General features: G+C 32.0%; 1 protein-coding gene across 6 annotated transcripts in view; it reads left to right on the forward strand.

The window, feature by feature from the left end:
- The window catches only part of Sick (sickie), a 273720-nt gene extending 246529 nt beyond the window's left edge, over positions 1 to 27191 (forward strand). For 4 of the 6 annotated variants that reach the window (XM_064050449.1, XM_064050450.1, XM_064050451.1 and 1 more), the window contains 8 exons: positions 15603 to 15686; positions 15750 to 15917; positions 24745 to 24993; positions 25055 to 25272; positions 25315 to 25490; positions 25543 to 25864; positions 25913 to 26358; positions 26410 to 27191. In XM_064050449.1, the coding sequence (XP_063906519.1) occupies positions 15603 to 15686; positions 15750 to 15917; positions 24745 to 24993; positions 25055 to 25272; positions 25315 to 25490; positions 25543 to 25864; positions 25913 to 26358; positions 26410 to 26801 (2055 nt within the window). In that variant the 3' untranslated portion in view covers positions 26802 to 27191. The remainder of the gene's footprint in view (positions 1 to 15602; positions 15687 to 15749; positions 15918 to 24744; positions 24994 to 25054; positions 25273 to 25314; positions 25491 to 25542; positions 25865 to 25912; positions 26359 to 26409) is intronic. The other 2 variants (XM_064050453.1, XM_064050454.1) reach the window with 1 other exon arrangement.
- Positions 27192 to 27758: the final 567 nt, after the last annotated feature.

Consider the following 27758-nt stretch of genomic DNA (forward strand, 5'->3'; position numbering starts at 1 on the left):
TTTGGATTTTTCATTTATCAATTTGCAATTTTTCGGTCAACTTTTACTTTTTTTTTTTAATTTTTCGTTTCGTTAATTTTTTATTTTTCTAGTTTTCATTTTAAATATGTAATTATACTTAAAAAAATTACTTTTTCAGTTTTGTGGTTTTAGAATTTCTCAGTTTTTTTTTGAATTATTGGATCATAAAACTTTTTCATTTATCCGATTTTCCAATTTTTGGATATTTCACTGTTAGGGTTTTTCGACTGTACAATTTTGACGACTGTATATAATTTTCCGATTTTACAATTTTTGGGTTTTCCAATCGTCGTTTGAAATTATAAAAATATGCAAAATACGACCAATTTTCAACAAAATTTTCGAAATTTCACTAAAAACATTTTCTTGTACATTTCTGGCCGCAGAAGTCATTTCCGCTTACATTTCTTCGATGACTCCAATGGTTCTTCCAGAATCGTCCTTTGAAATATATAATATAGAACTTTAAACCCAATGTTATCAAAATGCTACCTCGGGACCTTAAACACGCTACATTTTTGGAATCAGCCCGTCAAATCTATACCCCTAAATTTTTTGGAAATTTTTGGCAACGTTTTCAAAAGCAAAATTTCTCGATTATGAAAATTTTTTGATTCGAAAATTTCCGGTTTTCAGTTTTTCAGCTTTTAGATTTTTTAATTTTTGGTTTTTTCAATTTTTGATGCTTTTCTAGTTTTCATTTTAAGTATGTAGCAATTGTAAGAATTTAAAAAATGTTTCACTTTTTCAATTTTACAATATTAAAATTTTCATTTATTTGAATTTCAATTTTTGATTTTTCAGTTTTTCATTTTATCAAATTTTAGATTTTTCAGTGTTCCGATTTTATATTTTCTTTTTTTAATTTCAGTTTTATCAATTTTTCGATTTGCAGTCAGTTTTTTTTATTTTTTGTTTCATTTTTAAACTTTTCAATTTTTCAATTTTTTATTGTCTTCATTTTTTCAATTATTCAGCTTTTCACTGTTCTAATTTTATAATTTTTCTTTTTTTCAATGCAAAATAGTTTTTGGATTTTTAAATTTTTTGATTTGAAAATTTTCGGTTTACAGTTTTTCGACGTTTCAGCTTACAGATTTTTTCCCATTTTAAATATGTAATAATTGTAATAATTTAAAAAAAAATCACTTTTTCAATTTTATGATTTTAAATTTATTCAATTTTTCGTTTTTCAGTTTTTCATTTCTTCAGCTTTTCAATTTGAATTTTTTTCAATTTTTCGATTTTCCAACTTTTAGATAGGTATTTCAATTTTTAGATTTTGCAATTTTTCGATTTACAATTTCACGAGTTTTCAGTTTTTAATTTTTCGTTTCCGCTTTTTATTTTCTTTATTTTTTCCGTTTTCCGGTTTTTCAAAGATCGGATTTGATAATTTTTCTTTTTTCAAGTGAAATTTTCAATTTTTGGATTTTTCATTTATCAATTTGCAATTTTTCGGTTTTCAACTTTTACTTTTTTTTTTAATTTTTCGTTTCGTTAATTTCTTATTTTTCTAGTTTTCATTTTGAATATGTATGTAATTATACTTAAAAAAATTACTTTTTCAGTTTTGTGGTTTTAGAATTTTTCAGTTTTTTTGAATTATTGGATCATGAAACTTTTTCATTGATTCGATTTTCCAATTTTTGGATATTTCACTGTTACGGTTTTTCAACTGTACAATTTTGATGATTGTATATAATTTTTCGATTTTAGAATTTTTGGGTTCTCCAATCGTCGTTTGAAATTATAAAAATACGACCAATTTTCGACCAATTTTCAACAAAATTTTCGAAATTTCACTAAATACATTTTGTTGTACATTTCTGGCCGCAGAAGTCATTTCCGCTCTCATTTCTTCGATAACTCCAATGGATCTTCCAGAATCGTCCTTTGAAATATATAATATAGGACTTTAAACCCAATGTTATCAAAATGTTACCTCGTGACCTTAAACACGCTACCTTTTTGGAATCAGCCCGTCAAATCTATACCCCTAAATTTTTTGGAAATTTTTGGCAACGTTTTCAAAAGCAAAATTTCTCAATTATGAAAATATTTTGATTCGAAAATTTCCGGTTTTCAGTTTTTCAGCTTTTAGATTTTTTAATTTTTGTTTTTTTCAATTTTTGATGCTTTTCTAGTTTTCATTTTAAGTATGTAGTAATTGTAAAAATTTAAAAAATGTTTCACTTTTTCAATTTTACAATTTTAAAATTTTCATTTATTTATTTCAATTTTTGATTTTTCAGTTTTTCATTTTATCAAATTTTAAATTTTAGATTTTCCAGTGTTCCGATTTTATAATCTTTTCTTTTTTTAATTTCAGTTTTATCAATTTTTCTATTTGCAGTTTTTTTATTTTTTGTTTCATTTTTAAACTTTTCAATTTTTCAATTTTTTATGTCTTCAATTTTCGCTGTTTTTATTGTCTTCATTTTTTCAATTATTCAGTTTTTCACTGTTCTAGTTTTATAATTTTTCTTTTTTTCAATGCATAATAGTTTTTGGATTTTTCAGCTTACAGATTTTTTTTCAAATTTTGATTTGCAGTTTATCTATCTATAGTTTTCGTTTCCGCTTTTTATTTTCTTTATTTTTTCCGTTTTCCGGTTTTTCAAAGATCGGATTTTATAATTTTTCTTTTTTTCAAGTGAAATTTTCAATTTTTGGATTTTTCATTTATCAATTTGCAATTTTTCGGTCAACTTTTACTTTTTTTTTTTAATTTTTCGTTTCGTTAATTTTTTATTTTTCTAGTTTTCATTTTAAATATGTAATTATACTTAAAAAAATTACTTTTTCAGTTTTGTGGTTTTAGAATTTCTCAGTTTTTTTTTGAATTATTGGATCATAAAACTTTTTCATTTATCCGATTTTCCAATTTTTGGATATTTCACTGTTAGGGTTTTTCGACTGTACAATTTTGACGACTGTATATAATTTTCCGATTTTACAATTTTTGGGTTTTCCAATCGTCGTTTGAAATTATAAAAATATGCAAAATACGACCAATTTTCAACAAAATTTTCGAAATTTCACTAAAAACATTTTCTTGTACATTTCTGGCCGCAGAAGTCATTTCCGCTTACATTTCTTCGATGACTCCAATGGTTCTTCCAGAATCGTCCTTTGAAATATATAATATAGAACTTTAAACCCAATGTTATCAAAATGCTACCTCGGGACCTTAAACACGCTACATTTTTGGAATCAGCCCGTCAAATCTATACCCCTAAATTTTTTGGAAATTTTTGGCAACGTTTTCAAAAGCAAAATTTCTCGATTATGAAAATTTTTTGATTCGAAAATTTCCGGTTTTCAGTTTTTCAGCTTTTAGATTTTTTAATTTTTGGTTTTTTCAATTTTTGATGCTTTTCTAGTTTTCATTTTAAGTATGTAGCAATTGTAAGAATTTAAAAAATGTTTCACTTTTTCAATTTTACAATATTAAAATTTTCATTTATTTGAATTTCAATTTTTGATTTTTCAGTTTTTCATTTTATCAAATTTTAGATTTTTCAGTGTTCCGATTTTATATTTTCTTTTTTTAATTTCAGTTTTATCAATTTTTCGATTTGCAGTCAGTTTTTTTTATTTTTTGTTTCATTTTTAAACTTTTCAATTTTTCAATTTTTTATTGTCTTCATTTTTTCAATTATTCAGCTTTTCACTGTTCTAATTTTATAATTTTTCTTTTTTTCAATGCAAAATAGTTTTTGGATTTTTAAATTTTTTGATTTGAAAATTTTCGGTTTACAGTTTTTCGACGTTTCAGCTTACAGATTTTTTCCCATTTTAAATATGTAATAATTGTAATAATTTAAAAAAAAATCACTTTTTCAATTTTATGATTTTAAATTTATTCAATTTTTCGTTTTTCAGTTTTTCATTTCTTCAGCTTTTCAATTTGAATTTTTTTCAATTTTTCGATTTTCCAACTTTTAGATAGGTATTTCAATTTTTAGATTTAGCAATTTTTCGAGTTACAATTTCACGAGTTTTCAGTTTTTAATTTTTCGTTTCCGCTTTTTATTTTCTTTATTTTTTCCGTTTTCCGGTTTTTTAAAGTTCGGATTTTATAATTTTTCTTTTTTTCAAGTGAAATTTTCAGTTTTTGGATTCTTCATTTTTTAATTTGCAATTTATCGGTTTTCAACTTTTACTTTTTTTTTTAATTTTTCGTTTCGTTAATTCTTTATTGTTTTAGTTTTCATTTTTTTAATTTTTTCAATTTTAAAATTGAAGGCACAACTTAAAATTTTAACTGTGCCTTCAATTTTCATCCTACATTGTTTATTACATCTCAAAGACAATATTGGCAATTATTCTAAGTTCACTGACATTCATTTGTACAACACCCGAAACAAAGAAAATTTAGTTCCCAATTCAAATCGTTTGAAGAGGGTACAAACTGGCACAAGATACTTCGCTGTGAAATTTTTTAATGTGTTACCCGAAGAATTTCGTAGTAAGCCTATTAATATATTTAAAAAAAAACTCAAAACTTTTCTTATTATGAATTGTTTCTATAGTTTTGAGGATTATCTTCGGTGTAGAAATTTTAATAGTTTATTGATTTAATTTAATGTGTTTGACTTGTGTAAAACTGTATTTGTAGTTTTGAACACCAATAAAGTATTGATTGATTGATTCATTTTAAATATGTAATTATGCTTAAAAAAATTACTTTTTCAGTTTTGTGGTTTTAAAATTTTTCAGTTTTTTCGAATTATTGGATCATAAAACTTTTTCATTTATTCGATTTTCCAAGTTTTGGATATTTCACTGTTACAGTTTTTCGACTGTACAATTTTGACGATTGTATATAATTTTTCGATTTTACAATTTTTGGGTTTTCCAATCGTCGTTTGAAATTATGAAAATATGCAAAATACGACCAATTTTCAACAAAGTTTTCGAAATTTCACTAAATACATTTACAATCGTCCTTTGAAATATATAATATACAACTTTAAACCGAATGTTATCAAAATGTTACCTCGGGACCTTAAACACGCTACATTTTTGGAACCAGCCCGTCAAATCTATACCCTTAAATTCTTTGGAAATTTTCGGCAACTTTTTCAAAAGCAAAATTTCTCAATTATGAAAATTTTGGCCCATTTTCGAAATTCAATCAGACATTTTCTAGTAGATTTCGACTTCCAGAGGTTACTTTAAGGTTATTTAAGTATTATAAAGCCCGTTTTAGTCACGAATTTATTTAAGCAAGAGCTTCAATTTCTAGTAGTTTCTAGTCTAATACGAAATATTTTTCGGACATTTTAAAAATATCATCGGGCCACCATTTTGAGTTTTATTTCAAAAAGTAACACTCGTATCTCTAAATCAAAAATTAAAATTATTTTTTAAACCCGGAATTACACGTGATATATACAGGTGGTTCAAAAAATTAAAAAAAAAAAATCTCTTGAGATTTTATTTTCCATTGTTAAAATGGTCGTTTGAGAACAGAGGAACACACAAAGACAGAGAAACACATGTCAACAAACCTTTGCTAGATCTAATCTTCTTAAACTAGGGCAAGACATGACAATTGTCACTAATTGATCAGATTAAAATGGCTCGTAGGTAACGAAGTGATTGCACAAACCCATGCCATTTCGTCATCTATTAATCGCCATTATCCTCTAATTTAGCTACTAAAAAACCATTTAACATTTTGACATAAATGCCATTAATATAGTCGGAAATCAACGATTTGCAGTTGCATAATTAAATATAAAAAACCGAAAAGGAAGAAATAATCAAAGAAATGTGGGATGTACATGATTAATTGTTGCTTGCAAGGTTTAACATACAGTTTATTGATGGCAGACAACTGTCATTTCCGGCCATATTACGGCTTTGAACTTAACCCATTCACTTATCTCACTCTTCGAACGTAAGTTTTCACAATCGTAATCAAAAATATTTGAAATTTTCGGTAGTAAAGTTTTGATTTTTGTAGCAATAAAATTTTCGCGTTAATAAATCCAATCCTACATCAACAATAACAAAATCCACCGATATCACAACTTTCGCGTTGTTAAACTGTGGGTGTTATTAACACTCCTCCACCACAAAAAAGCGATGTCCTTGCCAGACAAGCAAATAGCTGTCGTCAAAAATATCGGCCACAATCAATTTTATGCAACACTAACTCCTCCTCTAATCAGATGAATAAAAGCTAAAAATACCCACATAATCTGCCCAGGTGATGTCATTATGATTCGAAACATTCGCAATCGGTTTCGTATCGAAAATTAAAATCTTCGACCTTTAACACAAATTGCGTTCTTTTTATGTTATCACTTAAAATAGACATTATTATTCAATAACGTGCCTAATTAATTCTGGAATAATATCCGCCATTAAAGTTTAAAAAGAAAAATGAGCGCTTCGAGTCATTCTCGAACGAGATTAATGTCATAAATGAAATATCGTCTCCCGGTAGTAAAGGTGAATTTGTTTGTTCAATGCCGTGGCTGCCACACCCTGTATATGAATTGAATAGGGGAAAATGTGTACTTGTTGAGGGGGGTTGTGATAACTGGACTCACGCGAAGATAATTGAGCGGCATTTTGCGTGCAGTTTTAGTGAAAGCTTTTGTTTATATACAGCACAGACGTCATACGACAAGCGTGTGCTTGGAAAACCTAGCTACCAACTTTTTTTTTGTTAACGAAAAATCGAAGAACTGAAATCATTTTAAAGCTGTCAAAATCCAAACAATGTAATTTCCAATTTTGTTGTTTTTTTGGTAATAAAAAATCAAAGAACTGAAATAATTTTAAAACTGTCAAAAATATCACCAAATTTTGAAAAGACAAGTTCATTTCTAAAAATTTTGGACCTTTTTAGGTTTCATTATGTAAAAAACAGCGTCCGAAAAAAACTTATGGAAACCTATGTAACTGTAATTTTGGAAAAGTTGTTCAATTTCGAAAAATTTTGGACCTTTTTAGATTTTATTATATAACAAGAACACTATAATTACTTGACTGTATTAAAAAACCTTAAGATATGGAAATTTAGTCAACGTTAGGGCTTAAAAAGCTATCTTTGATTTCAGAATCCTCAAGAATATAAATTTCGAAAGCACCAACACTATTATGGGACTGAAATTAGTCTTTTTTTGAACTTTCTAAAACTCAGAAAACTGAAATAATTTTACCATCAAAATCCAAAAACTTTAAATTCCCAAATTTTGGAAAAAATTGTTAAAGTTTTCAAAAAACGTGAACTTATGGAAACCTATGTACCTGTAAAATTATCAAAATAGCTTAATTTCAAAAATTTCGTGAACGGTAAGATTTGACCTGCTCTTTCCGATTCCAAAATAATTAAGAATACAAATCCTAGAAGGACCAATTGTATTGTTTTTGGTAATAAAAAATCAAAGAACCGAAATAATTTTAAAACTGTCAAAATCCAAATATTTTAAATTGCCAAATTTTGGAAAAGTTGTTCAATTTCGAAAAATTTTGGACCTTTTTAGGTTTTATTATATAAAGGACACTATAATTACTTGATTGTATTAAAAATCCTTAAGATATGGAAATGTATGCGTCAGGAAATTTTTCAAAATAGCTAATTCCAGAAATTTAGTCAATGTTAAGGCTTAAAAAGCTATCTCTGATTTCAGAATTCTCAAGAATATAAATTTTGAAAGCATCAACACTACTATGGTACTGAAATTAGTCTTTCTTTGAACTATCTAAAACTCATAAAACTGAAATAATTTAACCATCAAAGTCCAAAAACTTTAAATTCCCAAATTTTGGAAAAAATTGTTAAAGTTTTCAAAAAAACGTGAAATTATGGAAACCTATGTACCTGTAAAATTTTCAAAATAGTTTTATTCCAAAAATTTCGTCAACGGTAAGATTTGACGGGCTCTTTCCAATTTCAAAATAATTAAGAATATAAATCCTAGAAGAACCAATTGTATTGTTTTTGGTAATAAAAAATCAAAGAACCGAAATAATTTTAAAACTGTCAAAATCCAAATATTTTAAATTGCCAAATTTTGGAAAAGTTGTTCAATTTGGAAAAATGTTGGACCTTTTTGGATTTTATTATATAAAAGACACTATAATTACTTGATTGTATTAAAAAACCTTAAGATATGGAAATGTATGCGTCCGGAAATTTTTCAAAATAGATAAATTCCAGAAATTTAGTCAACGTTAAGGCTTAAAAAGCTATCTCTGATTTCAGAATTCTCAAGAATACAAATTTTGAAAGCACCAACACTATTATGGGACTGAAATTAGTCTTTTTTTGACCTTTCTAAAACCCAGAAAACTGAAATAATTTTACTGTCAAAAGCCAAAAACTTTAAATTCCCAAATTTTGGAAAAAATTGTTGCAGTTTTCAAAAAAACGTGAAATTATGGAAACCTATGTACCTGTAAAATTTTCAAAATAGTTTAATTCCAAAAATTTCGTCAACGGTAAGATTTGAAGGGTTCTTTCCAATTCCAAAATAATTAAGAATATAAATCCTAGAAGAACCAATTGTATTGTTTTTGGTAATAAAAAATCAAAGATCCGAAATAATTTTAAAACTGTAAAAATCCAAAAATTTTAAATTGCCAAATTTTGGAAAAGTTGTTCAATTTCGAAAAATTTTGGACGTTTTTAGGTTTTATTATATAAAGGACACTATAATTACTTGATTGTATTAAAAAACCTTAAGAAATGGAAATGTATGCATCCGGAAATTTTTCAAAATAGCTAAATTCCAGAAATTTAGTCAATGTTAAGGCTTAAAAACCTATCTCTGATTTCAGAATTCTCAAGAATACAAATTTTGAAAGCATCAACACTACTATGGTACTGAAATTAGTCTTTCTTTGAACTTTCTAAAACTCATAAAACTCAAATAATTTTACTGTCAAAGTCCAAAAACTTTAAATTCCCAAATTTTGGAAAAAATTGTTACAGTTTTCAAAAAAACGTGAAATTATGGAAACCTATGTACCTGTAAAATTTTCAAAATAGTTTAATTCCAAAAATTTCGTCAACGGTAAGATTTGAAGGGTTCTTTCCAATTCCAAAATAATTAAGAATATAAATCCTAGAAGAACCAATTGTATTGTTTTTGGTAATAAAAAATCAAAGATCCGAAATAATTTTAAAACTGTAAAAATCCAAAAATTTTAAATTGCCAAATTTTGGAAAAGTTGTTCAATTTCGAAAAATTTTGGACCTTTTTAGGTTTTATTATATAAAGGACACTATAATTACTTGATTGTATTAAAAAACCTTAAGAAATGGAAATGTATGCATCCGGAAATTTTTCAAAATAGCTAAATTCCAGAAATTTAGTCAATGTTAAGGCTTAAAAACCTATCTCTGATTTCAGAATTCTCAAGAATACAAATTTTGAAAGCATCAACACTACTATGGTACTGAAATTAGTCTTTCTTTGAACTTTCTAAAACTCATAAAACTCAAATAATTTTACTGTCAAAGTCCAAAAACTTTAAATTCCCAAATTTTGGAAAAAATTGTTACAGTTTTCAAAAAAACGTGAAATTATGGAAACCTATGTACCTGTAAAATTTTCAAAATAGTTTAATTCCAAAAATTTCGTCAACGGTAAGATTTGAAGGGTTCCTTTCAATTCCAAAATAATTAAGAATATAAATCCTAGAACCAATTGTGTTGTTTTTGGTAATAAAAAATCAAAGAACCGAAATAATTTTAAAACTGTCAAAATCCAAATATTTTAAATTGCCAAATTTTGGAAAAGTTGTTCAATTTGGTAAAATTTTGGACCTTTTTGGATTTCATTATATAAAGGACACTATAATTACTTGATTGTATTAAAAAACCTTAAGATATGGAAATGTATGCATCTGGAAATTTTTCAAAATAGCTAAATTCCAGAAATTTAGTCAACGTTAAGGCTCAAAAAGCTATCTCTGATTTCAGAATGCTTAAGAATATAAATTTTGAAAACACCAACACTATTATGGTACTGAAATTAGTCTTTTTTTAAACTTTCTAAAACTTTCTAAAACTCATAAAATTGAAATAATTTTACTGTCAAAATCCAAAAACTTTAAGTTCCCAAATTTTGGAAAAAATTGTTAAAGTTTTCAAAAAAACGTGAAGTTATGGAAACCTATGTATGTACCTGTAAAATTTTAAAAATAGCTTAATTCCAAAAATTTCGTCAACGGTAAGATTTGAAGGACTCTTTCCGATTCCAAAATAGTTAAGGATATAAATCCTAGAGGGACCCATTGTATTGTTTTTGGTAATAAAAAATCAAAGAACCGAAATAATTTTAAAACTGTCAAAATCCAAAAATGTTAAATTGCCAAATTTTGGAAAAGTTGTTCAATTTGGAAAAATGTTGGACCTTTTTGGATTTTATTATGTAAAGGACACTATAATTACGTGATTGTATTAAAAAACGTGAAGATATGTAAATTTATGCGTCTGGAAAATTTTCAAAATAGCTAAATTCCAGAAATTTAGTCAACGTTAAGGCTTAAAACACTGTCTCTGATTTCAGAATCCTCAAGAATATAAATTTTGAAAACACGAACACTATTATGGTACTGAAATTAGTCTTTTTTTGAACTTTCTAAAACTCAGAAAACTGAAATAATTTTACTGTCAAAGTCCAAAAACTTTAAATTCCCAAATTTTGGAAAAAATTGTTACAGTTTTCAAAAAAACGTGAAATTATGGAAACCTATGTACCTGTAAAATTTTCAAAATAGTTTAATTCCAAAAATTTCGTCAACGGTAAGATTTGAAGGGTTCTTTCCAATTCCAAAATAATTAAGAATATAAATCCTAGAAGAACCAATTGTATTGTTTTTGGTAATAAAAAATCGAAGAACCGAGATAATTTTAAAACTGTCAAAATCCAAATATTTTAAATTACCAAATTTTGGAAAAGTTGTTCAATTTAGAAAAATTTTAGACCTTTTTAGGTTTTAATATATAAAGGACACTATAATTACTTGATTGTATTAAAAAACCTTAAGAAATGGAAATGTATGCGTCCGGAAATTTTTCAAAATAGCTAAATTCCAGAAATTTAGTCAACGTTAAGGCTTAAAAAGCCATCTCTGATTTCAGAATGCTTAAGAATATAAATTTTGAAAACACCAACACTATTATGGTACTGAAATTAGTCTTTTTTTGAACTTTCTAAAACTCATAAAACTGAAATAATTTTACTGTCAAAGTCCAAAAACTTTAAATTCCCAATTTTGGAAAAAATTGTTACAGTTTTCAAAAAAACGTGAAATTATGGAAACCTATGTACCTGTAAAATTATCAAAATAGTTTAATTCCAAAAATTTCGTCAACGGTAAAATTTGAAGGGTTCTTTCCGATTCCAAAATAATTAAGAATATAAATCCTAGAAGAACCAATTGTATTGTTTTTGGTAATAAAAAATCGAAGAACCGAAATAATTTTAAAACTGTCAAAATCCAAATATTTTAAATTGCCAAATTTTGGAAAAGCTGTTCAATTTCGAAAAATTTTGGACCTTTTTGGATTTTATTATATAAAAGACACTATAATTACTTGATTGTATTAAAAAACCTTAAGATATGGAAATGTATGCGTCCGGAAATTTTTCAAAATAGATAAATTCCAGAAATTTAGTCAACGTTAAGGCTTAAAAAGTTATCTCTGATTTCAGAATTCTCAAGAATATAAATTTTGAAAGCACCAACACTATTATGGTACTGCAATTAGTCTTTTTTGAACTTTCTAGAACTCATAAAACTGAAATAATTTTACTGTCAAAGTCCAAAAACTTTAAATTCCCAAATTTTGGAAAAAATTGTTACAGTTTTCAAAAAAACGTGAAATTATGGAAACCTATGTACCTGTAAAATTTTGAAAATAGCTCAAATTAGTTTTTTGGTAATAAAAAAATTAAAAAACAAATAAAAATTAAGCTCCAGGTCTGCAGCCCCAATAAATTATGTTGTTCAGGTACAATTAAAATGCTGAAATTTATTTCATCTACACGCATTTACACTAATGATTACCCGTATAACGTGCAACTTCCGACATGTCTTGGAGCAAGTATTCTGACACTGAACAGGTGCTCAGTTGAAAAAATTCGTTTTGTCGCCACTAGTGAGCATTCACCTTAACTTCTCATTAAACAACACATTCATTCAATTTAATTTCGGCACAGGTGCAAAGTTAACGACATTTTAAAAGATCATGAAACATCTGCAGACGAGATCTGTTGGTTATTTGAAATATCAATGTGGCGTTTAAACGCGATTACACGATCATAAATGTGTTAAAAACCGAAAAAAAAAAAAAAAATGCGGCTTGAACTTCAAGAGCTTTTATTATTTTATGATTCCGGAACCGAAAATCACCACAAAATCTGCACAATCCATCAATGATCGATGGGAACGCTCAATAAATCCTCGATACCTCCATATGGCAGTAGCACCAGTTCCAACCCATAAATCTCTCCCATTTTCGTGGGTTATAAATCTCGGCGTCCGCAAATTGCTGTTTGAAACCTGACGCCTCGAGCCCGTTCCCAATTTCAAACATACAGTTTGCAAACCCGCCTATGTCTTCGCCATGTTCCACGAACATGGTTATCGCCCAACCATCGCGTGTTCTTACCTTGTCATACGCTGGTCGTTGCCTTGACCATCATCTTGATGCTCCAAACGTGCTTTTCTTTTGCGCCAGCTGCCGAGGCACGTTCTTCACAAAAAATATTGCGTGTTCGTAATAAACTTTTATGTGGTAGTTTGTTATGGTGGTCATGGTTCGTATTGTTTGATTTCTCGGAATGCAAAAATTGATGGGCTTTTTTCCCGGATTAAGTTGTCCAATCAGTCAAAAAGGAAGCGGCTTTTTCTCTTGACTCGAACTTCATAAATCAAATATGGGTGGGTTTTTGTAAAGAGAGACGGCTGAACGACATTCTGGGTAATTATATTGCTGGGGTAATTTGTAGTGATTAGTTTGCCGTCTAGATTCTTGGTATTTCTAGTAGATGGATAGGCTTGGTTATTAATTATTAATTGCGTATTCATGTGTCTTTATTTTCATTAAAAAAAAAATTAGTTTCGATAAATGTCAAAAGGTTGTGATATGGTGATCTGCACATATGACGGCTTAATTTTAAGAAAACATCTGGAATTAAGTATTATGCAAAATTAGATAACATTCATGAGCATCAATTAGTATGATTGCATGTGTTGGCATAAACGATAATGAACTAACGATACTAAAAACTACAAGTAATGTTGTTTTGCATAATTATCACTATCACTACAATTTGCAATAAATTAGCGACAAGCAACATTTCATCCAACCGTTATTACTTTGATTTTGACGATCTCGGAACGCGGTAACCCAAAGCAAAATCAAAAATGTCGACATTACTTTTATTAGCACCATAATAATAAATCACCCCTCCCAGATAAATTTCATTTTACATAACATTAATAAACCTTCAAGAGCCGTCATTTCGGAGACCCATAAATAAAAACAGAAGGCTCGTTGACCCCTGATAACAATTTAAATTTAACCCAATTAGCCGTTAACTTAGCATGTATCATCTTAAGTGAGACATATTATTAACATCTATCCTGCCTAGCATACAAAACATGCACCCATTTACCAATCAGAGTAATCGTCCGAATTAAAATCCAATAAAATCTGCGGAGAATAAATTTAGAGTGAGGCGTCGACTGTCGGTCACTTGAGGTTTGCATTAATCTTGGTGTACTTGGTAAATCGTTGCGTTACCGTTGTGAATGAAGCTTTATCCTTACGAGCGATTGCGTGTCGGGCATAATAAACTCGTTTCGTGTCTAAGTAATTAATAGTTGCATGCATCATCTTCGAACAACAAAGCATTCCTGCATGTCGTTAAGCGACACAAAATGCAACCCCTGTACTGTACAAGGGCGTGTTTTGTTTACTAACGTGTAGGTGTGGCTTTATTTTTAGAAGGAACTAATTACGTTATAATGGGTGTTTGTGGACGTCCTGTATATTCTAATATGGAAATCTTAGCCATCCATCAGATCTCTCACGGTTACTTTGCATATTATAAAAGCCTCTTTTTAATAACTTGGAAGTTAATTTTTATTTCCGGTAGGAGTCAGATTGAAGTTCTGATTTTATTACTGGAATGTCATTCGTTGCTTAACAAGTGTGAAAAAGTGACTTCGAAAGTTGCACTTTTCAGGTAGCAACAACCCAAATTGGCCAAAATTTTCGTAAATCAATTTCAATTGGCGGGAGAAAGGTGTTGATTTATTCTCACCTTTCGGTGATTTATTCCTATTAATATCGCTACTATACACAATTTAGAAAGTTTAAAAAATTAGTAATTAACATAAAATATTGGAAGTTAAAACGAATCAGCGTTTAATCGTGATAAATCCCGTCGTAAAATGAAAATAGAAAGACAGCTGCAACTGTGTGGTCCGATAAACCCCCCGATAAGCATTTTTCCGTTTTAACAACGAGCAGCATTGTAAAAAGTCCCGATTCGCGTATTGAACGTTTATTTATTAATCTTACATATCCTCCGACAACTGTTTGAATTTAAATCGTTTGATTAAAAATGTTCGCGTGGGACGGCGCGATGTTTAACAAATTTCCAATCACATTTCGCAACCGACGCTAATGAAAAAATACCTGTTCAGTAATCGAAACACTTCTTCAATTTTTAACTAACGAAAACAACAGTACGTAATTAACCGAACGTTATGTCATGCATTGTTCTTCCTACTTAAATTAAGTAGGTTATTTCACTTTAGTTGGGTCAATGCTACTCGCTACACCGGTTATGGCCATAGCGTAGTTCAAGCATAACATATACAGAGTGGCGACTTAAGCGTAATTAGCGCGTGCCACTAATCAGCGCACCTTGGTGGTCACCCCGCCCATAACTAATCCGAATTTATAACCAGTTACGTTTTATTACTTTCTTATTTATGTTTAATTATGATTTTTAATATCTAATGCCCCAACTCTGTTTGGAAACTGGAAGTGAGATAATCGGTTATGAAATAATTACGCATACGACTCGATTTGTTTTTCTCCTTGACAGTTGGCGTTTCGTAAGGCGTCCACCCACGTCTCAAGTTTCACGAAGAAGCTACTCCTGGAGCGTTATTTATTATTGTCGTTTCTTAATTGTATTTTGAACTCAACACCTAATCAAACACAATTGCGCAGTGGACACTCGTATTTACCATAATTTTGAATAAATCATCGAGGCTATAAATTATAGTCAATGTCACGAGGAACCGAAAATTGTCTCACCTAGTTTTGTCACACTCTATTAAAATTTATGAGTTATGAATTTGGAAGGTTATTAAATAATGGCGCAACTTTTTTTCCAACAAACAACTCAAATTCTATTTGGGCAAAGCTGTAAAAGTAAAAATAACACTCGACTTGTTGAATCATCGCTGTGTTTATGGAAATGACGGAATTAATATATGCTTATTATAAATTTAATGGGTGGATTTTATAATTGTGTATCCCAGATGTTTGCTTTTTAATGGAACTATTTCGTTTGTTACAGGCTCATGTGGTATCGGCGTTCGAGCAAAGTCTGTCGTCTATGACACAGAGGTTGCAACATCTGACGGCGACGGCAGAAAAAAAGGTACTCCCAGAAACATTTCCATGCAAAACAACTCTAGAATTTTTTTTTTAACAAACGTTTCAGGACTCGGAGCTGACCGAACTCAAGAACGCAATGGAAGCTTTACGAGCACAGTCTATCCAAGCGGGTATAGGCACCGGGTTAGCACGTCAACCGTCCTCCGACAGCGTCTCCAGCCTATCCTCCGCCTGTAGTTTAGATAAACACGAAAAGAAAAAGAAGAAGGGATGGGTAAGTCGCGAAACTTTTGCCACCTAAAGATTACTCCGTATAACGAATGCATCCCAGGAACTGTACGCATGTAAATCTTGGAAGAAGAGGGTAAAACAATTTTTTTATTTGCTACAGCAGCCGAGCATAACACTCCAAAAACCACTTTTTTTCTCTCGTTACCTTTGTTTCGTTGGCATGCCGTTTTTCGAGCTGCTAGACCTCTTTGTAATGCAAGCAGCGTGCTATCGCATTGATGTTCTTACGTAGGATCGTTTAATCGCAATTAAAGCTTTTAATAAAGCGATCATGTCCGGAGTATGTTCGCAACGCACATTTCATATTTGCAGAAGATCTTAATCGCTGTTATTAAATACAGGTTTTTTGTTTTCTGTGTCTAAGGTAGGTGATTTGCATTAATGGAAATTAGCTTTTTTAGCCATTTCATTACGTATTCGCTTACAAATTTATCTGAAATGCTATTAAGTTCATTAGCTTCGATAATAAAAATACGAATAATCAAAGGTTAGTGCCGCTTCCGGGTCTTTTTCTGGGAATGTTGCAAAAAAAACGAATTGTATGTGAATTAGATTTCTAAATTCTATTTTTGGGGGAACGGGGCAGCCGTTAATCACCATTTATTCATATATCAACGTCTTCTCAGAATAGTGTATTCGTTACATCAGACCTTTTCAATTATTCCACTGACCCAGTATTTGACCCTTGTTATGATCGTATTTTTTATTTACTTTCTATTCTAATGAATACTGATTGCGCTATTTTAACAGCGGCGCGAATTTCACACCACTCATTTCAAAATTATCGCAGTTTTCATTTCGTTGCGTTCACCCATCTTTCAAGATATCGGTAAGGTGCACTCAGATGAAACCCTGGCGTCTCCAGGGGTCCTCTGGCGCTTCTTTAAATTTAATAGTGCTGTAGTTCTAGCTTGCCTCGTCCATTGATTAAATACATATAGATAGACCCATGCTATTGTTTGGAGCGAACAGGCCAACGGCCGGCGAACAAGAGATGGCGCACCAACAGTCGGCCATCAAACGCCGGCGAAAAGCTTGGACACCAATCACGCGCATATGCAACCCAAATCACAGCAACAATACATTTAATAAATCTACCACTCGATAGAGGGCGACGAAAAAAATGTGTAAAAATCTCATAGTAAGCATTTAAATAATTTACAACGTTGCCTAACACAAGTTTGCCGTTATTTCTAGCCAAGTGGGTTTTATTTCGTTTAAAAGTTTCTGACAAAGAAATGGGATTATTATAATGAATAAAAATAAATAAAACAAACAAATTATTACTTGTTATTTTAAATACTTGTTAGTGCTAACATTATTATAAATACGGTCCGGTAACTCAAATTTTATAGAAAGAGTGAGATGTTTCAGGACGAGGCGACCGTAGGGAGCCGAGTTTTTAATTTCGAAACGAGTACTGCGAAAAGAATAATCGGAGGTATGTCGTTATGGATTTTATTTCATACTGTCAACATATTTTTTTTATTCGATAAAATAATTACTATTTTGGAAAAAGTTCAAATCGAGTCAGTTTTTCTGACATCGTTAGCAACCGCTGTTTGGCTAATGTTTTAATTTGTTTATTCGTGCAAATCAGCATCAAATGTTTAACAAACTAAAATTTTCATTGAAGAGACATACTGTTATAGGAAACTTTATTACAAATCTCTTCATTTACGAGCTGCTGAAGGACCGCCGGTCTCATTGATAATTATTACCTACTTCAGTTCTTACCTGGCTTGTACTTAAGAATGAAGCGAAAAATGTTCCAACAATAAAAACCAAAATGTACAGACTGGAAATATAGTAAATGGGGTAGTACCTACATACAAACGTATGCGTAATATGTCGTTAGACATTAGGTATTTATCAAAATTAACCAAATCTCTTAGTTTACGCACTATTGGACGAGCACTCCTTAAAACGGTCAGAATACTTAATCGCATTATTCCATTGACACCTACCTAAAACTTTGCCAGATGAACCTAACACAAATTTGCGCATATTTCTCGTCAACCAGGTAATATTTGATTTTGAAGTTTCTAGAAGTAAATAAATGGGAATATTATAATGAACAAATAAAACAAACAAATTATTGTTATTATTATTTGTTGTTTTAATCCATTAGACGCTTATAGGCTATCGCATACTTTTCTTGAAAAATCGGTAATAAATTCAGTGAAGCATCTTTGCCCCTTAATTCCTATGGGTAAATTGGGATTTTGAATAGAGATCGCAGAAACATTTTTTATGGTTTTATGGTTTATTTGCATAATTTACTTATTTACAATGAATGTTTTTAATATATAATACAAGTTCTTGATATTATTTATTTTTATTACAATTAATAATCTTGTGTTATTTTTCATTTTCAACAAGAAAATTTTGTCGCTTATTATCTAACATATTTTTATACAATGAGAAACACCATATGTTTCACATCACAGGACGTTGCAGGAACAGATTCACAAATTTTTCTTTTTTTTCTTCTGTTTTGCAGTGAGTGGGAAATATGGTGTATTGTACATTTTACAATAAAAATATCGATTTCAGGCAAATTTCCGCACCACCAATGAGGTATTGCCATGGCGCTTTTTTTTGTTTTAGCAGTGCTATCCCCAATAGGCCTAATGCACTACTTGCCGATATTGATTCAGATAATTATCCGCTGAATTAAGACATGATACTGGAAAACTGACACAAATAAACCACTCAATTTACAAAAACTCAAGCTTAAAATATCCTGATTTTTTTACATTTAAACTCAATTTAAACCAGCTTCTTGGAATCAAAAACACCAAATTTGGATATTCCACAATTTTTTTCTTATTTTGATGCCATTTTCCTTTTTTAAATAATTTGCATATAATTAGATGATTTAATATAAATACTTTATGCTCTTTACACTGACCGTCATTTATCCAAATTTGACACAATGAATTACTTTTGAACATTTCAATTAAAGTCAATTTTACGTTGTACTTATAATGAATTTCTTCGTAAACAGTCTCAAATATGTTTAAACATTCATCGATAACTTTTATAAAACTATGCGAAGGAGCTTTTAAACCGTCTGTACCTTTTGGGGGATTATTTGAATATGATTTATTCATTATAAGTAATTCTTGAGAATTTGTTAACGAGGATTGTGTAATAAGGGTTTTCTCACATACCTTACATTTAAATTTACATGATTCATCGACTGTATGTATATTTTGATGTTTATTATTATCATCGTGGATTAAATCATTTTTGCTCTCATGTTCTATAGGCATTATCAAATTTTTAAGTCGGTCAATGGTTACGTCCTGTTCTATACAGTCTAAGTTCACTTGGTAGTCATTATCGGTTTCACAATTAGATCCATCGGAACTCTTCATTAAACAGTTAATAGCGTTTCCCCTAAAAATTGTTCGAAAAATCCTGGCCGACGGATTAACATTATAACCACATTGTTGTCTATATTTGGAAAACTGATTTTCTAAACAATCTTGACTAAGTCTGTTAGTTAATAAATAAGACATTCCTTCATCCTTTTCCTCAGAAAATAATTGTAATATGCCCTCTACAGCTTGAATCAATCCATCGAAACATGGTGGTCGCGTAAGAACTTTTGTTTTACTATTAACTTTATATAAACGTGACATCATTTCTTTAACCTCCGTCAGTGTTTCAAAAACAGCATTATTTTTGTCTGAGAGCGCAGATTTATATGGATTATATTCATATAAGTTTCGACTGTTCAAACAATCAAAAACTGTATTCATAAAATCCACAAAATCTGCTGCAGTTGGACTATTAATTTCTTTTGTGGCAATGGCTGTTCGCATTGCTGATGCAACGGAATGACTAAATGTCTGAAGTACTAATTTTACGCTCATTTTTTGAAAAGGTTTTGGTCGAACATGAGCTTCTGTTAGTTTTGTGAGCGCCCGACACTTTGTATTGTTTCTGTCAATTTCATAAAGATCTATTATATCCTGGAATGAAATAATTTTCTGAGAACTGCCATTACTACTCTTTACAACATAGTTGCCATTTAGCATATTATTTCTTATACTTTTAGCAATGTGCATTGTGTCAGGAATAGCAAAAATTTTTATTTTTAATTGTGTTTCAAATGTGTCATTTTGATTTTGTGTTATTTCCAAGAATGGTTTTTTGTGTGTGACATTTAACATCGAGTATGCTGACTGATTCCCCGTACTCTGATCGCAGATTATCATTTTTGGATTTAAATTACATTTTCGCAATTTCTCTAATAACTCTGGTATTAACTGCACTAAAATTGTATTGGAAACTGGTTTATGTGACAAAAAGTAACTAACAGGTAATTTCCAGTTTGAATATATACATCTAAGAAAAAAAACTAATGCATATTTTGCTAAAAGAGGTTTTCTTCCTAGGTGACCCATGTCCTCGTATCCTTCAAAAACATCCATATGTTTATTATATTCTAATTTTTCAGAAATAATCATTTCGTCAAAAACTATTGTGCACTTTTTTTCGGGCTCGGGAGAATAAGCGGCAAATTTTTTTGAAATTTGTTTAAAAATCTCTTCGTTAAAGCCTGGTTGAAATTTAGACTGACCAATCCATCTTTTAATAGTAGTTAAACCTGGTAAAACAATTCCTTGATGCCGTAGAAACTTGTACGCGGCTGGGGACTTATAAAATAACATGATAGAAAAATTTTTCTCGTCAACATTCCATTTTTTTTTATTATGTTTCAGTTGCATTTTCGCAAAAATTTTAGAATTACTCGAACCAAATTTAAAAGAATTTATAAAATAATCGATGCTAGATGTTTTCCTTAATTCATGTACTTTTACGCGTAATCTCGCATTTCTCAGTCTAAGTTTATTTGCCTTAGATATATAGTACTCTAATTTGCTTTTTTTTGCTTCGATTTCATCTTCATTGTTTGGTTGCATTTAGGCCTTCACCACGTTTTATTTGTGTCAGATTTCCAGTTTCATGTCTTAATTCAGCGGATAATTATCTGAATCAATATCGGCAAGTAGTGCATTAGGCCTATTGGAGATAGGACTGCTAAAACAAAAAAAAAAAAAACAAAAAAAAAACGCACGGTAGCAATACCTCATTGGTGGTGCGGAAATTTGCCTGAAATCGATATTTTTATTGTAAAATGTACAATACACCATATTTCCCACCCACTGCAAAACAGAAGAAAAAAAAGAAAACTTTGTGAATCTGTTCCGCTTTTTTACTGTTTGTTTTCTTTGAAATGGTTCTTGCGTCGAAGTGAAATAGCAAAAGCTTATTTACTTAAATATTTTCCTGCAACGTCCTGTGATGTAAAACATATGTGTTTCTCATTGTATAAAAATATGTTAGATAATAAGCGACAAAATTTTCTTGTTGAAAATGAAAAATAACACAAGATTATTAATTGTAATAAAAATTAAATAATATCAAGAACTTGTATTATATATTAAAAACATTCATTGTAAATAAGTAAATTATGTAAATAAACCATAAAAGCATAAAAAATGTTTCTGCGATCTTCATTCAAAATCCCAATTTACCCATAGGAATTAAGGGGCAAAGATGCTTCACTGAATTTATTACCGATTTTTCAAGAAAAGTATGCGATAGCCTATAAGCGTCTAATGGATTAAAACAACAAATAATAATAACAATAATTTGTTTGTTTTATTTGTTCATTATAATATTCCCATTTATTTACTTCTAGAAACTTCAAAATCAAATATTACCTGGTTGACGAGAAATATTCGCAAATTTGTGTTAGGTTCATCTGGCAAAGTTTTAGGTAGGTGTCAATGGAATAATGCGATTAAGTATTCTGACCGTTTTAAGGAGTGTTCGTCCAATAGTGCGTAAACTAAGAGATTTGGTTAATTTTGATAAATACCTAATGTCTAACGACATATTACGCATACGTTTGTATGTAGGTACTACCCCATTTACTATATTTCCAATCTGTACATTTTGGTTTTTATTGTTGGAACATTTTTCGCTTCATTCTTAAGTAAGAACTGAAGTAGGTAAGAATTATCAATGAGACCGGCGGTCCTTCAGCAGCTCGTAAATGAAGAGATTTGTAATAAAGTTTCCTATAACAGTATGTCTCTTCAATGAAAATTTTAGTTTGTTAAACATTTGATGCTGATTTGCACGAATAAACAAATTAAAACATTAGCCAAACAGCGGTTGCTAACGATGTCAGAAAAACTGACTCGATTTGAACTTTTTCCAAAATAGTAATTATTTTATCGAATAAAAAAAATATGTTGACAGTATGAAATAAAATCCATAACGACATACCTCCGATAATTCTTTTGGCAATACTCGTTTCGAAATTAAAAACTCGGCTCCCTACGGTCGCCTCGTCCTGAGACATCTCACTCTTTCTATAAAATTTGAGTTATTTATAATAATGTGGATAGATGTGTTTCCACTCTAATTTCAGCAACGGTGGATGCTTTATATTTCATCGTATTGGTAAAACTTTTTTCAACAACTATTTCGTGCATGATAGACATTGAATCGGCAAAACCAAATTTTCAATAGAAAATATTTTGAATCAAAGACATGGAGCTGAAAATAACTTCTGGGAGTTCAAATTTAAAAATAATAGAATTAAAATAAATTTCTCTAGCTAATTTTCGAGGTTGGTTGAAAAATTTTCAAAAGTTGCATTGGGAGAGTATTGAAAATTTGAGTTTTTAGAAAAATTCTGACATGTAAATCTCAACGTGCAAATTCGAGAAATGTGAAAGTTTTATTGTTCCAGAGGAACCTCTTTGAAATATTTGTTCTGAAACTAATTTTTCTTAGAATCCTAAAAATCACCATATTTCAACTGGCGATTCTGCACAACTGGTCGGAATTCTAGAAAAAATGAAGCGTAAAATAACTACTCAAAATTGAATTCTACATAAAAATGATCAAAAATTTCATAAAATTGGTGCTGAAAAATTGAGCTTTTGCAAAAATGGTTCAAAATCCACAAAAAGTTTGGCATACGGATCTCCCCGTGTTGATTTGGAAACTATATCGTTTTTATAGTCTCGGCCCAAAATTTTTGAAATATTCGCCTGGAACCTCAATTTTTTAAAAAATCTCCAACAATTAAATTGGCGACGAAATGAAACCGGAAATACCTTCTGGGAATCGAGATCTACAATTGGAATACGAAAAAACGTAATTTTCTAAAAGTAAAATTGGCAACACTGCACGCATCGAATGCGTGTATACCTCCGGCTTATTTTCTGATTTCTTAGTAAAGATGGTGACTGAAATCAAAATTTTATTATTATTTTTGGACAATAACCATAACAACCAGTAGTCATCAATTGTTGTGGATTATTAATATTAAAACAGGCTGTTACTTTTCAATAATAAATGAACCAAAAAAACATTTATTAATAAGATATTTAGAAATTATAAACAAAAACAAAACCAAAAAAAAAATCCATTAAAGCATAACCAACTAAACACTAGAGAAAATACTCAAAATTTCTGCCTTTTCATATAAGTAAGTTCTCTTATCGTATCAAATACTATCACCACCCACCCGCCCTCTATTTTCTTGGAAGGTATGTCATTTGCCAAATCAGTCTTATCTTATCAAATATCTACTATCCCCACCCACCCGCCCTCTCTTTTTGGAAGGTATGTGATTTGCCCAAATCAGTCTTGTCTTATCAAATACTAGCTCCACCCTCCCGCCCTCCATTATCTTCGAGAGTATCTCATTTGCCAAATCAGTCTTATCTTATCAAATAATTACTATCCCCACCCACCCACCCTCTTTTTTTTGGAAGGTATGTGATTTGCCCAAATCAGTCTTGTCTTATCAAATACTAGCCCCACCCTCCCGCCCTCCATTATCTTCGAGAGTATCTCATTTGGCAAAATCAGTCTTATATTATCAAATACAAGCCCCGCCCACCCACTCTCTGCTTTCTTAGGGGGTATGTCATTTGTCAAAATCAGTTTTATCTTAGGTACTAGCTAGTACCTGCTAAGGGTAGGTGGGCGGGGCCAGTATTTGATAAAATAAGACTGATTTTAGTAAATGACATACCCTTTAAGAAAACGGAGGGTGGATCTAGTATTTGATAAGATAAGACTGATTTGGGCAGATGACATGCCTTCCAAGAAAATAGAGGGCGGGTGGGTGGGGATAGTATTCGATAAGATAAGACTGACTTTGGCAGTTTTGACATTTTTGACCGTTTTTCAACAATGTTGAAAAATTAACCACCCTCGATTTTCTTGGAAGGTATGTCATTTGCCAAATCAGTCTTATCTTATCAAATACTTACTATCCCCACCCACCCACCCTCTATTTTCTTGGAAGGTATGTGATTTGCCCAAATCAGTCTTGTTTTATCAAATCTATCCACACTAACAAGTATTTAAAATAACAAGTAATAATTTGTTTGTTTTATTTATTTTAATTCATTATAATAATCCCATTTCTTTATCAGAAACTTTTAAACGAAATAAAACATACTTGGCTAGAAATAACGGCAAACTTGTGTTAGGCTCATCTGGCAACGTTGTAAATTATCTAAATGCTGACTATGAGATTTTTACACATTTTTTTCGTCGCCCTCCATCGAGTGGTAGATTTATTAAATGTATTGTTGGTGTGATTTGTGTTACCTATGCGCCGGCGTTTGGTGCGCCATCTCTTGTTCGCCGGCCGTTGGCCTGTTCGCTCCAAACAATAGCATGGGTCTATCTATATGTATTTAATCAATGCCTCGTCCTTGTGACGTCCTTAAACTAACGCCGTTTTCCTCGATTTGCAGTTACGTAGCTCGTTCACGAAAGCCTTTTCCCGAAATGCCAAAGTAACAAAAGTACAATGCCAAAGCGAAGGCGAAAACGAACGCCAACACAGTCCTCCCCCTCCCGCCCCGACGGACGCCGGTCAAGAAGTGGCCGAATTGCAAAAACAACTACGAGAAAAAGATCTCGTCCTCACCGACATACGTCTGGAAGCCTTAAGTTCCGCCCATCAATTAGAGAGCTTGAAAGACACTGTGATGAAAATGAGGGTGCGTCTCATATTTTTTTTTTTTTATTATTATTATAATCGTGATCGTTGCTTTGTTGTAGAGCGAAATGCTCAGTCTTAAACAAAACAATGAACGGCTACAACGGATGGTAAACGGAGCGACGAATCTTCCGGCGGACTTGACAGAAACCCGAAGTACCAATAGTATAGATGCCCTAAGTGACCTGATACCGACGGAAGAGCCGCCTCCTGAGCCAGAACAGGACGGGAAACGAGTGACGATTAGTGTGTACCTGGGACAACCGCACAGTTTTGAAAAGTGAGTAAAAACCTTAAAGTGGGGTTAATTTTGAGTGTGTAGGTATTACGCCGAGCACTACAACTATGACGGAATCGGCGACAACGCCATCACCGAGATTGCCATCGCTCACACGAACATTGGGGCTTCGTCCAGCTGGGGTCAGTTAGACAACACTGTGAGGAGGGCGTTCAAGCAGCACGTAGCCAGATTGGACCCAGGTGGAGGTCTAGGACTCGGTAATACCGTTTCACTTTTTTTGATTTCCATTTCACGATGATTTGTGACTAGGGAGCGACTCCATCGCCAGTTACAAACTGGGCGAAGCCGAACGCAAACCCGACTCGGGTCCTCCCGATCTCCTCCCCGTGGGTTACGCCGTCGGACGTATCTCCACTTTGCACGTCGTCCTGCAACCCGTCGCTGCCTTAGCTTTCGAAGCGCTTATCCCGAAAGGTGTTGCCCAAAGACTAGTGTCTTTGCTATCAGAGCACAGAAGACTCGTCCTGTGTGGGGCCCCGGGTACCGGGAAGACTCACTTAGCGACGAGGCTTGCGGAATTCCACGCGCAGTCGCAAGGAAGGGATCCAGCTGAGGCTGTTGCCACCTTCAAGTAAGACACCGACGATGAAGTCGCCGTTCGTAACGAGTTTGATTGCAGCGTCGACAACAAGTCAGGGAAAGAATTGAGGCAGTACTTGGCGCATTTGAGTGAACAAGCGGCTGCCGGTGACAATAACGTCCTACCGTGTGTTGTCGTCTTGGACAACCTCCACAAAGCGGGACCTCTGGCAGACGCTTTAGGCTCTCTACCTCGAAATCTACCTTGCCTTTTAGGAACGATGGCGCAGTCGGCGTGCTCAGCCACGAGTTTGCAGCTCCAGCACGGATTCCGGTGGGTATTGGTCGCCCCACACATGGAACCGGCGCGGGGGCTTCTCGGAAGAGTACTACGGAGGAGGTTGGCCTCTCTGGAGCTGGAACAAGGACCGCAGCCCGAGCTTGCCGCGATTCTGGGGTGGCTGCCGAGGGTGTGGCAGCACCTCAACGCTTTCCTGGAGACCCACAGCTCGGGCGACGTGGCGATCGGCCCCAGACTCTTCCTTAGTACGTATATTACCACCACCGTATGTCTATGTCACTATATACTTCCACTAGGTTGTCCTCTCGAGTTGGACGCCGCCCGGGCCTGGTTCGCGGACGTGTGGAACTACTCCCTAGCTCCGTACCTGCGCGAGGCGGCCCGCGAGGGGCTGCAGCTCTACGGGCGGCGCGCCCCCTGGACCGACCCTGCGCAGTTCGTCCTCGACACGTACCCCTGGCCCGGGGCGCCCCCTCAAGGGCTCACGAACATCACGGCCAAGGATGTGGGTCTGGAGAACGGTCCTGCGGCCCAGACCGAGAACGAGGGCGATCCTCTGCTGAACATGCTGATGCGTTTGCAAGAAGCCGCCAACTATTCGAGTCCTCACTCCAACGATTCCGACTGCAATAGTCTGGATTCGAATATGACGCACGGAAGCAACGTCGGAACCGAAAGTGTCTCTTAATGGGGTTTTCCATGATAATCAAATTTTGGCGATATTTTATATAAATTGTTCCGTGATAATTTATTTTTTGAAGTGTAACGACGCGTTTTCAAAAGAGGTAATCAAAAATCGCTAGGGTTGAGTTTGATGTAGAACAGTTTATATAAAATTGTAAGGTTACTAATTCTATGGAAAGTAGTTATGGATACCTAATGACTATAACAAAGTGCTTCACCGTTTTCACTTGTATTTTAATGTTATACAAGCCATTTGTTGTTTTTGTTTATTTAAGAAATATACACTTTGTTTTTAGAGATTTTTTTAGAACAGTATGTATATTTCTTAGTTTGTCTGTGTTTTCAATGAGTATTTCTGGTCAGATAACCAATTATGTAAATATGTTATTTATATTATACATTTATACAGAAGGAAATTTTCTATGCCTATGTTTATTGTATTTATAATGTAAAATGTTTTAATAACTTTTATACAAATTGTAAATTGCCAATAAATTATTGCAAAAAAAAAAGTGTTTCAAGCTTGGAAATCCCTTTTCTATGGATTTTATTCTTAAGTTATCAGTTGACAAGTTCTATATTCAACTTATTTACATTGAAACCATTGACAATTACAATTTTCAATGGTTCCCAATGTAAACAGAGCGAATATATCCATTCCGAGGTCTAATAAGACTTGTATAAAATTAAGAGACATATGCAAACAGTTATATGCATGAACATATTATAAATCACACCAATCTTGATTCTCCTAAAAAATATGAAAAACTTACCATCGCAGTTGCATCCACTGTATTTCTCTCCAATCTTCGCCGTTTACCTCTATTTTCGCCTTTGTTCACATTGAAATCACTTGGTTAATGCATTCAGTGGTTTCAATGTGAACACTACGAATATAGACACTGTTGTAACCTCAAAGACACCGGTGAATAGTTGGTTGCCTACATTACACTACTTTATA

The sequence above is a fragment of the Zophobas morio genome, unplaced genomic scaffold, assembly GCF_036711695.1.
Source record: "Zophobas morio isolate AGI-343-1 ecotype UQ-CSIRO unplaced genomic scaffold, CSIRO_AGI_Zmor_V1 ptg000008l, whole genome shotgun sequence".
NCBI classification, from domain to species: Eukaryota; Metazoa; Arthropoda; class Insecta; order Coleoptera; family Tenebrionidae; genus Zophobas; species Zophobas morio.